At 44.5% G+C, this 14,609-nt stretch overlaps 1 protein-coding gene across 4 annotated transcripts in view; it reads right to left on the reverse strand.

Annotated features, from left to right (window-relative positions):
• Positions 1-1,812: 1,812 nt before the first annotated feature.
• Armc8 (armadillo repeat containing 8) overlaps positions 1,813-14,609 on the reverse strand; it is an 85,376-nt gene continuing 72,579 nt past the window's right edge. For all 4 annotated transcript variants that reach the window (XM_040740288.1, XM_040740289.1, XM_040740287.1 and 1 more), the window contains 4 exons: positions 11,184-11,279; positions 9,640-9,712; positions 8,190-8,283; positions 1,813-4,316 (listed from right to left, as the gene is read on the reverse strand). In XM_040740288.1, the coding sequence (XP_040596222.1) occupies positions 4,283-4,316; positions 8,190-8,283; positions 9,640-9,712; positions 11,184-11,279 (297 nt within the window). In that variant the 3' untranslated portion in view covers positions 1,813-4,282. The remainder of the gene's footprint in view (positions 4,317-8,189; positions 8,284-9,639; positions 9,713-11,183; positions 11,280-14,609) is intronic.

Here is a 14,609-nt window from a genome sequence, read left to right on the forward strand (position 1 = left end):
TAGAGAAGTTCACTCCTGTCAAGGCGGGCTCTGAGCAGGCCGTTTGCTCTCAGAAGCCTGTTCTTCACCGGAGGTACCATCTTCTGTCTACCTAACCTAAGCACTCTGGTGAGCACTGTGCTGGCTTGGAGAAGGATGGGCCGAGCTGCCAGAAGGTAGGAAGGAAGATATGAGATGTGCTGTGGGGCCTACTATTTAGAGTTCATGACCTTAAGTCACCTTTGGTGTGTACCCCATAATACTCCTCAGGATCTGTCCTGGGCTTCCTCATAACGTGGTGCTCATCAGTTGTTAGAATTCACTATTCCAAACTCTGGCACACAGAGCACAGTGGGGCCACGCTCTCTTTGTGTATGGGCTCGAGAGGCCTGCCACGCCACAGCTTCCACACAACAGGCATCAGTTACAGCCCCAACGTACCTGCAGGAGGGTGTGCACTGACAGCTACCTCATCTCCCCAGAGTCAGGATGCCAGGCAGCTTATCTCTGGCAAGAGGTGAGTCGGAGCAATCAAGGCCTCCAAAAGCAGGGAGAGAGGGAAGAGTGGGTAAGGAACCAGGCCTGAGTGTGAGATGTTTGTGCGGAGGCCTTCCTCGGAGGCGGCTGGGAGGATGAAGCTGGACACTGGGAGCACCGTGCAGTACGGGGACACACTCCTTCACTGTTCTGACCTTGAGGATGCTGTGTACACTGCACTGCATGGCTTCTAAGAATCCACAAGATTCATGGCATAAAGGGTGGAGTTTGGGAAGCGGATCCCTTAAGTGGCTGTTAAGGTCAGTCCACTCTCAGGGGACACCACTCTTGGTAGGGACCCTTGGCCTAGCACCCAGACAGGAATCAGCCAAGGGCAGATTTTGGATGTGTGTTAGGGCTTTTGGATCTCTCAGTTCCTCCGTTCGAGTGCCTGAAATGAGGAGTCAAAGGGGTGGCTCCACTCTAAGGGCTGGCTGTGGCCTGGCAACACCAGGAGGAGGATCCTGGAGCCGCAGAGACAGAGTGGGTGGTTCTGCTATCCACGCCATGGCCCTTACAGTCCTCTCAGCTCTCCTCAAGGATAGGTCCTGAAGAAAAACTTGACTCATGGGGTAAACGAATGAGTCTCTGTTCAGTGATCAGAGAAGGAAAGGTAAGGTAAGATCTACCCCAGTCAGTAGGTGTTGGGACCCCTTCTACCAAGACCTAGAGAGACAATGTCCCCTTTCTTAGGCTTTGCTCGTTTTCCCTAGGGAAGTTACAAAAAAGGGGGCCACCTGGTCTTTCACCTACAGTCACTTTGGGTACCCCAGAGAGTCACAGCACCAAAATTCTCTTCCCTTGACGCCTACCTCATTGTCCTCATGCTCTGGGGCAGGTGACCCTGGATTTCTATTTCCAATGAGGCCTTGAACTGGGAATGGTGGTAAGACAGCACAGTATGGAAGTGAGGAACACCTGTGTGTCCCTGCAGAGGGACAGAAGCTGGTCATTTGTCAAACTCTCTCTGACTTCAGTCGGTAGTGGCAATGGCAACACGAGGGCTGGGTGAAGGGGAAGACACAACATAGCATGTTGGGGTGTGGGCCTTGGTGGCTGGAATGGGCCCCCATAAAGGGTCTGTAGGCTTTCTAGGGTCAGACAGAGAAGCCCTGAGACTACTGCAGATGAGCCATAACTGGCTTGAGGTAGTGACCTTCATTCTACAATGCACAACGACCTCACAGCCCCTCATTGACCACGAATCACAGCCTCTAACAGCCAGTCCACATTTTCTTCTGCCATTTCCTTATGCTCCAGTCATTTGGAAAACAGACTCCTTTTAAGAAGTTGCCATGATTTTTCTTGGCTTTTATTAGCATGTGTTAAAATCATATTATCCAAACACTACCAGAAGAACACATATTGTTCTGAATAAAGTGCTTAAGGGAAAAAATGCAACTTATTAAACTGGACATTCTTTTCTAGTTCATAAATTTTGGGTTACAATCAGGGCACAAAAGGAGAAACAGAATGCAGTATTAGAGCAAGAAGCTTCAGTAAGAACTTGGGTGCAGACATAAGACCATGTCCCATTCTCCCCACTTCCTTGCTGACCAAACACTGCACCTGCATAAAGCAGCAAACAGCTTTGTTTTAATAAATACATTTCCCTTCATTCAAATCAGAAAAGTTAATTATAGTAAAGCACTTTTTATGTGACCATTGCTTATACCCATAGCCAAGATTTATCCACAGGGTTCAAGGCATCTTCAGCCCTCTCATGCTATTTGGGTTCAAGATTGTCTCAGCAACATGTTATTGGTTTTTTAAAAATATTTACTGGTACTTTCCAAAACTGACGCTGTAGCATTCATTTTGTGTTACAAATGCTACCCAAGGGTACAGTCTCAGCACCAGAAGTGGCAATGAGCGGGCCCTCATAAGGCTTCATTCCCAGTAAACCCGGTTTCCTTTCAGTGAGTCTTCTCACATTAGCACTCTAGACACCTGCACAAAACCCAAGTTCTGTTGTGACAGCTTTCAAATCAGTGATGTTCCGAAAAACAACTTGGAAATCTCTGTATTTGCATCTTGGGTGGTCATATGGAGAACAGAAAACATTGCATTAAATACATTTAGAAACATTCATTTGCAATCAACCATATTTAAGTCTCCCAAGGAAGGTGCAGGCTGGTGACAGAGCAGCTCACAGGTGAGCAGCTCTATCAGGAGTGGCTGTGGGAGGGTGTGGACCCCTGGCAGCTGCACACACTCACTGCAAGCTTCTGGACCACAGACCTCACATCCTGCCTGCCATGTTGCTGATCTCCTTCTAGTAAAAGGAAAGGAAGGCTTGTTCTACTGCTGTTGAGTTCACCTTGAAGGGACCAGAAGTTAGAGCAGATGCCAAGAAATAAGAAATAATAAAAAAAGAAAAGAGAAAAAGAAATCTTCAGCCATCCTGGGGAGATCCCGTTCCCTTCTCTCAATATTTAATATTTTAGCTTTATTCAGGAAAAGAATTCCCATCTCATTCTAGGAAAGCACAACAACCAGGTATCCCAGCTGCCATGTGGCCTTCCCTGGGATGGTCAAGAAGAAGCTTTCTAGAAGATAGAAGGAGGCTGCTTCTATCTTGCTGCTTCTTTCTAGGATGCGTTTGCAGAACAAGCTGGTCTCACAGTGATATAACGCTGCTGCAGGAAGCACAAGGTGATCTGGCTGGTTTCTAGGAAGGGGCCACCTGACCTCCAGGTCTGTTTCTAAGCCCTGCCAGATATTGCTACACTAACGGCAGGATTGAGGGAAGTTGGGAGGCTCTTGGTCCCCAGTCCTGTCGAAGACAGCCCACCTGGTCCTCCCTAGGCTTCCACTATCAGTAGTTCTATCTCCCTTTGATGGCTCAAAAACCTAGGGACTCTGTTGCCTCACTTTGCTCCATTTCACCGTCCTTCTGACGTGGAAGCCTGTGAACTTACTGAGTTAGGCTGAAAAAGCAAAACAACAAACAAAGGCTTTGTACCTGCTAATATTGACGGCAGTAAGAGGCTAGCTTACTATCTGCACAGCACCATGTACAGCGCCTGTTATTCAGGCTGACTGTAGCCAACTTTTTCTTTGTCTTTTTTTTTCTTTTTTTTTTTATAAAGAAAATCTATGTAAGTTGAGGTTCAGAAATGCATATATTTTTTACTTACAAATATTCATCTGACCAAAATTCAACATAACTTTTATGGAACACTAAACAATTGTTTTGTTTTTAAAATAACATTTCATTCAAACTGTATATAATTCAGTAAAGTTTTTTATACAGCAAGCAATGCTTAAACCCTGGAAAATCTGTAGAAAAGAGATTTTCACACAAAATAAGAAAAGAAAAATCTGAGGTATCCCTCACCCACACAGCCATTCATTTTAACTCTCATGCATGTACACTCATGTTCACGTGTACACACACACACACACACACACACACACACACACACACATACACACACACACACACACCATTCTTGCTCACAAAGTGGCTGCAGCATAGGCAAAAAATTGTAGGTCTAAAAGAAAATGATTGATTGTTCTAATAAAGAGTCCAGGTAGCTCAGAAATAAAACAAAACAAAACACAATAATCCTCTGAGGAAATTACTACTTCAAAAAAAACGCTCTCAAGATGAATTTGAGATCTAAGCCTACTAAACTGCTTTGCAAAACAGCTCCCTGCAGTCCAAGGTGACGTGTGCAAATAGAAGGAGTCAAATGAGGCTAGCTCCTGTACTTCCTTAAACAAAGGTGTGGGGTGCTTGCAGGTGCCCGGGGTTCTCCCATCATGCCAGGTACTGCTGCAACGCCGTCTTTGCCCTGAAATCACAAAGTTCCCGTTAGCCACCATCTCACAACTGTAACCGAGGGGAAACCCTTTGTGGCTAGTGGTAGTTGGGAGGGAGCTGGGCTGGGTCCAGCTGAGCTCTACCTTACAGGACAGACATCTATCATCACCAGACATTTCCCCACTAGGGCTCTCTTGGGCAGTTCTATGGTGTTCCTACAGCTGTGATGGGTCTGGAATTCTGATTTGTTCTTACTGCCATGTAAGTTTTATGTAGCAGTGCCTAGGACTAGGGGAGGACACTGGTAAGCTAACACGGGCCAAAAGCCTGTCAGGTGAAGCTGCCTCCTGGCTCCAATGCCTCAGAACTATGAAGGTTAAGGTTTGGCAGACTATAAAGAAGATACAAGCGTGAGGTTAAGAAGTGTGTCTTTAGAAATGGTCTCCCTGCCTAGTTTAAGGAAAGAAAAGGTTAAAACTGGAAGTTGCTATTAGCTGATCAAAGTGGTACTAATAGACCAATGATAAACTCGACTTAATCACAGCTGCTACTGTAAAGTCAAAGGTATAGTCTTATGTGTTTTTATTTGCTTTTCTATGTGTGTGTGGCAGAGTCACTCTCTCTGGAGTCTGGTCTGGCCTAGAAATCACTATGTACCCTGTTTTGGCCTTGAACTGGCAATGATCCTCCTGTACATGTCCCCCGGTGCTGAGATTACACATAGTTTTTGAAGTAGAGCCCAAGAATCTCCTTGTTTAGTTGACAGACTTTACTATGCAGTGTCATCATGCACACACAAGGGTCTTAACTGAAATCCTGTACTAGTCTTCAAACCCTGAATTCTGACCATGTGATAGCATGCATCGATAGTAGCACTAGAGAGGTGGAGGCGGGAGAAGGATCATGAGTTCTAGGCCAGTCTGGGATACAGGGTGAGGCACTGACCGCTCCCTCAAATACCAAGGGAACCTGCTGGTTCAATTGTTAGATTCTTGGGGGCTCCAGAGGGTATACTCATTGTGTTTATACTATTTGTTATCTAAGGAGTCTTTGAGATGGGTGATTTTAGAATTTTAGAGGACAGACAGGCTGGGTAGATCATTCCTTGTTTTGTTTTGTTTTCCTTCCCCAAGGCAGGCTCTTGCCATGTAAACCAGCTCCCACACTGCAGCTGAGGCTGGCCTCAAACTCACCATCCTCTTCTCAGTTTCCAGGGTGCTGAGGTCACAGGTGAGCACCCCCAACCCCAGATAGCTATTTTTCTTTTAATAGGGGTTTGTGTATGCAAAGTGGAAACCCAAAACTTCTATGCCACACAAATTTGGAGAAACAGCACCTGATTGGCCTAAAGCAATAATACAGGCCAGAACCCAAACCTATTCCAGTTCATGTTGATGAGTCCTTTCTTTGAGTTCTAGATCTCTCAAAGACAATTTTAAGTAGGTTTTCTCTTCTAAACAAATCTGAACAAAACTTCCAATTTGCAGCCTGACTCTCAGCCAGAAGAGGTGGGCTGGCAAAGCCCACTAATTAAGACAGCAGCCCTAAAGGGAAGGCAGAGACTCCAGCCTGCAGCTGACCTCACTTGCCTTTGGTCCTATGCTCATCTGATCAGCACTTGGGGCTACAAATTACTTATTTATCTTCCCTACCTATGGGACAACAAGCTTCAGGGAGGCAGAAGTCCAGCCTGTATGCTTTGGGAGTTTAGAATCACTAGACAAACTGATAACTAAGACAGCATGAGAGCTCTACAGGTCCTATGGGAGCAGAGAAGGTGTTGGCATGGTCACTGAGAAGGCATGGCTTCTTAGACATGGGGAGTTTTGAAGGAAGAACAGCCGCCACTGAGCACTTCCCCTTGCTTTCCTACACGCCTGCATATCTGCCTATCCCACTAGCTGTCCCTTCTGCTGTCTTGCTGGAGTTTTCATATCTGGCATAAGTGTTGGCAAGTCCTGGATCTCTGTTCTTAGCACTTATCATCTTGTCTTACTCACTCCTTCAGTGACTCTTGCCAGCTCCATGTTTGAACACCATTTGAATATACACCAGTCACATTTTCCTGAGTCCTTGGATATCAAACAGACACCTTAAAGTCAGCACATCCAAACAAGAATTCAAGTCTGTCTATCCACCTAATTGCCCACATCCACATCATCTTGGTAAACATACCACCCTCTGCCCCACTGTTGAGAACAAAGCTGGGCACCTTCCTTTGCTCTTGTTCTAAGACTCCATAGCAAGTCCTGCAGACTTGCTCCTGTCTCCTTCCTTCAAAACTCTTGGGCTGAAGAGATGGCTCAGAGGTTAAGAGCACTGACTGCTCTTCCAGGGGGTCCTGAGTTCAATTCCCAGCAACCACATGATGGCTCACAACCATCTACAATTCAATCTGGTGCCCTCTTCTGGCATGTAGGTAGAACACTGTATATGTAATAAATAAATAAATCTTAAAAAAAAAAACTCTCCAGCAATTTCCTTTCAGAACCCTGCATAAAAAGACCCAAGTCCTTATTACTAAGGGTGGTTCCTATGAGCCTCACAAAGAGCCTAGTAAGCTCTTTGAGATCTGGCCCCTTCCCCTATGATTATGCCCCTTCATTATTTCCCCTACCTCTATTGTTCTTCTTGAATATCTATCCTCCAGCATATGAAATTCACCCCTGTATACACCTCAGGGCCTTGGAACTAGCTGGGCTCCCTACCTGGAATATTTTCCCTCTAAATTCTGTACAGCACTCTCATTTCAAACAGGCCTATGATGAGCCACCACACCCTCAGACAGACCTTTCCTGACTATACCATAAGAAAGGCATGTTCTTTATTCTTTATGGTACCTGCCTTCACCTGATATGTGTCTATTTAGTGTCTGGCTTTTATACTAGGATCTAAGTTGCACACAAGTTATGCGCCTTTTTTGATCAATACCTAAAACAATGAAGTCAGTAGAATACAGAGTGGTTAATTAAAAAAAAAAACACTGAACAATGGAGACATGAAGGAGAGACAACTAGGGTGGCAAATCACATGGCAAAGAATGTGTAACGCCTGAAGATATGACAGACACTGTAAGCAAGCAGGTATGGCTACATTATGGGGTGGGCATGAGATAGGTATGGATGTGAAAGGCAGAGCCAGACATGAAGACATGAGGGCTTCTGAGCTATCTCAACATGTAGAGGGTAAAAGAGCAGATGTTCCCAGCTGTTACTCTCAGAAGTGGGCAGGAACATAAAGGCTGTTGTACGAGTATAGGAAAAGTGCCTCTTGGTGGGTGGCAGGGACAGGAATAGGAAAAGCGTCTCTTGGTTAGCTGGATCTCTGTCTACACCTCTTGCCCCTCCCAGGAGTGGTGAGCTCCCTGAGACAGAGGCTCCTGTTGCAACGGCACAAGGCAGAGCTCAGTGAAGCTCTGAGCCAATGAGTGTTTTACCGTTGGTCTCTGTGCTTCCCTAAAAAGCCACATGCTTTTCTATTTTAATAGTCAAGGGACTATAAGAGAGTAACCTCTGGACTCTCTTCAGATAACCACCAAGATGGCTCCAAATCATTTTCATTCAGAATAAGATGACTGTTTACATCTCAAATATCACAGCTGGGTAAAGGTGCTGGCTGATAACCATGATGGCAGGAGTTTGACCTCCATCTCTACACCCACATGATAGAAGAAGAGACCCAAGCCAGTTGTCCTTTGAGCTCCACACATGCACCCACCCATACACACACACATATATAGAATAAATAAATGTAAAAAAATTAATGTCACTGCTGGCTTAGGTAAAAATGAAGTATGACAATCTAAAACATCTTAAAAGGCTGGCCGAGGATTACTAAAACAGCCCAACCCTTTCACAACAGAACAGCGGATGGCACAGAGCAAGAGCCCTTAATCAATACTCACTTGTCACAAAGGTTGGAGTCTGGCGACTGACTCAGTTTGTGTAGAATATCTACAATGCCCATGTCTCGTAACTTATCCTGGCGTTCCTGGGAACCTAAAAGATTGAAACTACTAGGTTACTGGGGACATGACGCAGGGCATTGCTCTCCTCTACAATGCCCATGTCTCGCAGCTTATCCTGGCGTTCCTGGGAACCTAAAAGATTGAAACTACTAGGTTACTGGGGACATGATGCAGGGCATTGCTCTCCTCTAGCTTTACCAGAGTCACTCACTCCAACTCTTCTGGCCCTACCATCCCCCATGTAGCTGGATTCCTTCATGCCAGAACTTCCTCACAGCCTCCTACCTGGATTCTCTGTCCCTTGGGGCCCTCCTCCCCCAACTTCCTTTAAGTCCACCCTGGGTTCTGCTGATAAGTTAATTCTTGCATGGACTTCAGAGTCAGACATTCTTCCCCTGGCACAAGACCCTGTGTCACTAGGAATCAGCTTTTAAGGACAAACCAACAGTCTCTGGCAGACCACACTTTTCCTCTTCTGTTTTTCACTCACTCCTTGCTGCCTCTGTGATAGTACACATGGCATTTCTAATCTCATACTGCTCTGCTCTGTCTTCCAATTGGACTACTAGCCTGAAGCCTGGCTTTGACATCCTGGGTCACAAACAACCGTTGGTATCAAGGCCTGTGTGTTAAATGCGGTTTTGCTTTCTTCCACTTTGTTCTGTAATGTTCTGAATGCAAAGTACTTGAAGCTCCCTGGAGTTTCTTCCCCACTAAACGGCCTAATGACTCATGCATGCACCACTCTCTCTACACCCAGTGGCCCAGCCTTTCTAAGGGACAGGCTCCAGAACTAGGTGTTCCCAGATGATTTTAATGTAGCCAACCTCGAGCTGAGACCCAGTGCTCTCTCTACAATCTGACTGCTGCCTTGGTTACATAAAGAGAAACCCAGGAAGCCTGAAGAACCATCCACTCCTAGAGCCTGCCTGGTGTAAAAACAGAATATTCAGCTTAGGTGAGACCCTTTCACCCAAGAAGACTCATTATCATCTGGTCCCCGCACCACCTCACATGTGGCCCCTTGCCATCATGTTATCTGGATAGTTTCTAAATGTGCATCCTCAGCTCAGAATGAAAGGCCCACCCTGTGACCACCTTCTCGAAAGACAACTCCATGTCCTCTTCATCAGTTCTCGTAAAGGTAGGGACTGGTGCTTCCTTCTTATCCTTACCCCTGTAATCTATACCAGGATGGTTTGAAGTATGGGGGTGGGGGAATCACAATGTAGCATCTGGCTGACTTAGGTTAATACTATTGATTCTTACAGCAAGATGTCTTTGTAATATTAGGAACCAGTTAGTTCAAGTGTGTGGGTTTCTGCTTTCCCTATGTAAATATTCCCTTCCAAAGTTTTCTTTGGGATAAACCTCACCAATACCTTACCTTCCTCTTCATTCCATATGAGGTTTGATATACAAAACATAGCAGCAAGCTGCAGTTTGACATGTGAATGACCCTAGTGATGTAGAAAAGGAATAAAAGTCAAAATGGGGTAATTTCACTGCACATCATTTTTCTTGTGACATACCACAGGTAATTCCAAGAGTCTAGACTTCTAAACCAGAAGTCACAAACCTGAAGAGCTATAAAGGTAACTTTAAAGAGGGTAAAGGCCATGCTAAAAGCAATAGGAAATGATGGGAAATCTGGCCAATTGAAGGGTGCAAGCTTGCCAAGAGACAAAATTTTAAAAATCATCCAGTGGCCAAACAAAACAGCTCTGAGGTCATGGATGAGAAGTTTGCACTTAGTTGCATGTACCCAGAAACAAAGGTACCTAACAGCTCTACACTGTTGAATAGCCTTTGCTCTCTTAGTCACTGACAGTGATGAAATGGGCACCTAGCCCGTCTATACTCTCAACTAGCCTGTGTTTTCAGTCCTTGGCAGCAACGAACTGGGCACCTAACAGGTGTATGCTCTCAGTCACTGGCAGTGATGAATTGGATGTAGACTTCATATTGGCTCTTCAGTTACTATCTTGCTCAAGCAACCCAATAGTTCCTCTGGGACAGGAAACAAAGCTATGGTCAGGAGGTTCATGAACAATCAGATTTATAAATCACATTTTATACATAGTTTAATCTCCTGATATAACTTGCTGAAAATAAGAGTGATAGAATACATTTGGCTTCTGGAATAATAAAATTACTCTTATTTTTATAAGAGTATCTCAAAGAACTAGATCAAATTCAATGATGACTGAGGAGCTTCATGTTCTAACACATGATTCTTACCCATTTTCCAATATTTGCTATAAGTGCAACCTCTTCTGTTAAGTCGGATTGTTTATCCCTATAGAATGGTTTCTTCTAAATGAAAGACGACTCAATAAATAGTAAAGAACCTTTAGATTATTTCCCTGCTTGTCTATTATTATTATTACTTATTTTTATTTTTTTTTATTTTTTGTGAGCCTAGCCTTTAACGGCTGAGCCATTTCTCCAGCCCACCTGCTTGTCTATTTTAAAGGTCTTAAATAAGGGCTGTAGAGATGGCTCAGCAGAGCAGTGACTGCTCTTCCAGAGGACCCAGGTTTGATTCCCAGCACTCACGTGGCAGCTCACAACTGACTATATCTCCAGCTCCATGGGATCCAATGCCCTCTTCTGACCTCAGAGGGCACTAGGTACACAGGTGGTGCACACGCACACACACACACGCCCCTGAGGGACACAGGACCGAGAACCAAGAGGTCAAGTCTTCAGTAAGGGGGAGGGGAGGGCAGACAACCAGGGTGGAAGCTGGGTGGTAGTGCTAACCGTACCCACAGCACATTTCTAGGAATTGTGCTTGCTTTTCCTACTTCAGGATACAAACTCTTTGAATCTGGTACATTGTAGTGAGCATGCTTCTGCAATTTGTTTCAAACAACAATGCTATAGCCCTTGTCTTCTAATTCTGTAGTAAGAGGGACTAAGGCTTACCATATAATATTTGATTTTCTGCAGGATATCATCATTGGTCATAATAAGTTCTTTTGCTGTTGTCCCATCTGCTATGTTGGCTAGGATGCACAGTGTCTGGAAAAGAACAAAGCCAAAATCAAGAAAGTTCCCTTAGGGGGCTACAGAGATAGAATACGTGCTGCTTTTGCAGAGGAACCAAGTCTGGTTCCCGACATCTACATGGTGGCTCACAACCACCCATAACTCCAGTTCCAGGGGGATCTGATGCCCTCTTCTGACCTCTGTGGGCACCAGAAACGTAAATATTATATAAGCATGCATACAGGCAAGACACTCATACATATAGAATAAAATACAATCTAAAAATAAAGTCCCCAGCAGATCATGGGAAATTTCTCATCTGAAGGCACACAGCTTCTCACGAGTTCTAGCTTCTGATTCTTATCTTCTGTCATTGCTGCCAGCCACGGTAATCATAACCAAGAAAACTCTATCTTACTCGAACAAGAACTGAAACACTTCAGTGGTTTCTTGCTGGACTTTAAGTCACAGTCATGTAAAGACTGCTGCATCTCCACATTAAAAGTTACCTTTCCTTAAAAATGTGGTTCCTATCTATGGCCCAGCAGCAGCCAGGGTCTTAGTTTATATCCATGGCTCCTGTTACTAGCAAGGGCTGTGCAATGCCAGGTGTCTAAACAGACATCTGAAACCATGTTGGTATCTGAGAGCCTTATTGCTGCCAGGGTCATATTGACCTAGGTGGTTTGTGCTGCCAGAGACCATGGTGACATCTTGGCCCAAGCTGCTGCCGAGGGCCATGCCTGAGCCCATGTTCTTGCTGCAGGGGTCTGTGATGATGCTCATGCCACAGGGGGTCATAGGAACCATGTGTGTTGAAATCCAACCATATGTGTGGCATGGGCCTAGGAGAGGTGGCTCTGCCCCTTAATCAAAGGTGGTCCCAGTGGCCCAGACCCACCAGCTCAGCTACCACCCAGACCCACAACCTGGGCCTTGGGTTGGTAGACCTAATATCTACCTCACCTATGACATGCTGGAGGAATGTGTAGAGGGACTGGTCCTACAGTATGATAACTGCAGGATCCCCATGACTAAGGATAACAGCAGGGTATCTTCGAGGAGTTTTGGTGATGGTCTAGTGATGATGGTGTGCCAGAGGCCTTGAACAAGATCAGTGATTCATTTCAGTGAACACTTTGTGGGTGGGGCCGATTTGACAAAAAGGTATACTGCATGATATCGCAGCACCCAGTGCTACTAGGATGAATGAAGAGGTGTTGAAAAGACGGAGGAGCGAGGTGAGTTATTTCATTTTGTTCTTAATTGATTTTTTTAGAGGAGTTTCTCTTGGAGGGGATGCTACAAGGGTGAAGTTCCCAAAGAAGCAATAAAGAATTATGATATATTTATTTTTTTTAAAAAGTTCCTGGGTGGGGGTAGGTGAATTAGATGTGAACTAGCATACAAAGAGCCTGGTTAAACCTGGCACCATCAAACTCCTACTTCTAAGATAATAAATTTCAAAAATCATTTCTTAGAGAAGTTTCTGTATCCATCCCCATCTTCGTCAAAGATGCAGCCTCTTTGGGGGACGCTTCCTGGGAGCTGCAACTTTCCTCCCTTTTTTTTTATTTTATGGCTTGTTTTTTTTTAATTTTTATTTATTATGTATATAGTATTGTGTCTACATGTACCCCTGCAGGTCAGAAGAGAGGACCAGATCTCTTTACGGATGGTTGTGAGCCATCATGTGGTTGCTGGGAATTGAACTCAGGACCTCTGGAAGAGCAGACAGTGCTTTTAACCTCTGAGCCATCTCTCCAGCCCCCTTTCCTTCCTTCTTGAGGCCTGCATTTGCAACTTGCTCCCAAGCTTCTGACTGAACCTGGCTAGAAGCTACACTGGCCATTGCAATTAGGACATGTTGATGTATTTTTGAGGGAGAGAAAAGGAAGCAATATGTGTAAAGGCGCTTGGTCTAAGCTGGCCCGATGAAGAGACTAGAGAGAGCCTAGGCTAGTTGATGGGGCAGTGCATCTTGTCAACTGGAGTTTCTGCTCAGTAGAAAAGACTGTTCTTAAAGATGCTCCATTCTGTGTCAGGATTAAGGTAAAAGGACCTTGGCAATGAAATCAAGACAACATCAGATGGAAGCCACCACGGGCCCATCTCGTAGAGCATCCAGGTGGGGTAGGAATAAGACACACACCCTGACTTTGACAATGTTATATAAACAATTGTATTTCACGGAAGCAAAAGGGAACCAAGAAAACAAAGGTTGTTGGGTAGAATATATGCCAAGAGCAGCCCAGAAATCAAAGCCAGGTGTGAGAACTGAGGGTGGGATACAGACTCAGCTTCTTTCAATCTACACCTTTTCTGCTGTAAGACTTAAGTAAACTAAGCCAAGGAAGAAACTATCTTCTTATTCAGGTCCAAGACCTCAAATGTCCTTAGGGATCTGTGGCTTTATTTCACTCTGCTTAACACATGGCTGTAACTAGATTACCAGTGAGTAAGACCTGAAGTGTAAAGCACTTTTTTTTACAATAGGTGCAAAAAAACTAACTGAAAACAATCCAGTGTCTATTCATTGATAAGTATTCAACAGACCATGTAAAACTTTTCTTAATAAGGAGGAACTGACAGAAACCTACACTTTTCATAGTCAATGGTGAAAGGCAATGCTTTCTTCAAATACTGGGAACAAGGCAAATATGTTCACTCTTACCAGTTCCTATATATCCATTATACTGGGCATTTTAGCTAAACAACAATGCATGCTAAACTGTTTTCATTTACTGACAAAATTCTGAGTAATTCACAAAAAGGCTTAAGAGTGGGCAATGAAAAATCAATGTTCAAAAATTGTCCATATAAATAACAATGAGCATTTTTATTTTACTGGAAACCACATTTTTAAAAAAAAAATGCCATTCAAAATTGCATCAAACATGTAACATGGGCTGAAGAACTGGCTTAGTGGTTAAGAATACTGCCAGTTTTTCCAGAGGACCCAGATTCAATTCTCAGCACCCACATGGCAGCTCACAACTGTCTGTAACTCCAGTTCTAGGTTATTCAAGGCATACATATACATGCAAATAAAAGATACATGCACATAAAATTTAGAGATCTAAAAGTCATATAGCATACACTAAGGTAAATGTAGACTAAACAGGTTCGAGGATGCATACCAAAACCTGTCAAATGTTGCTACGAAGGGACTGGCTGTCTTTTATAAACTGCTGTATGAACAGACTGCCCGGCATGCTGGTTTCTGAACCTAGCCTCTTTCACATGCACAATGCACCTACGATCCATTCATGCTGTGGAATGTAAGCCTGCCCATTGCATTACCCCCCTCCTCACTTGCTACTCAGCATTTCATAGTTTCCTCATTCCTCACTTGAGTGCCAT

Source organism: Mesocricetus auratus, unplaced genomic scaffold, assembly GCF_017639785.1.
Source record: "Mesocricetus auratus isolate SY011 unplaced genomic scaffold, BCM_Maur_2.0 Super-Scaffold_100691, whole genome shotgun sequence".
In the NCBI taxonomy this organism is placed as follows: domain Eukaryota; kingdom Metazoa; phylum Chordata; class Mammalia; order Rodentia; family Cricetidae; genus Mesocricetus; species Mesocricetus auratus.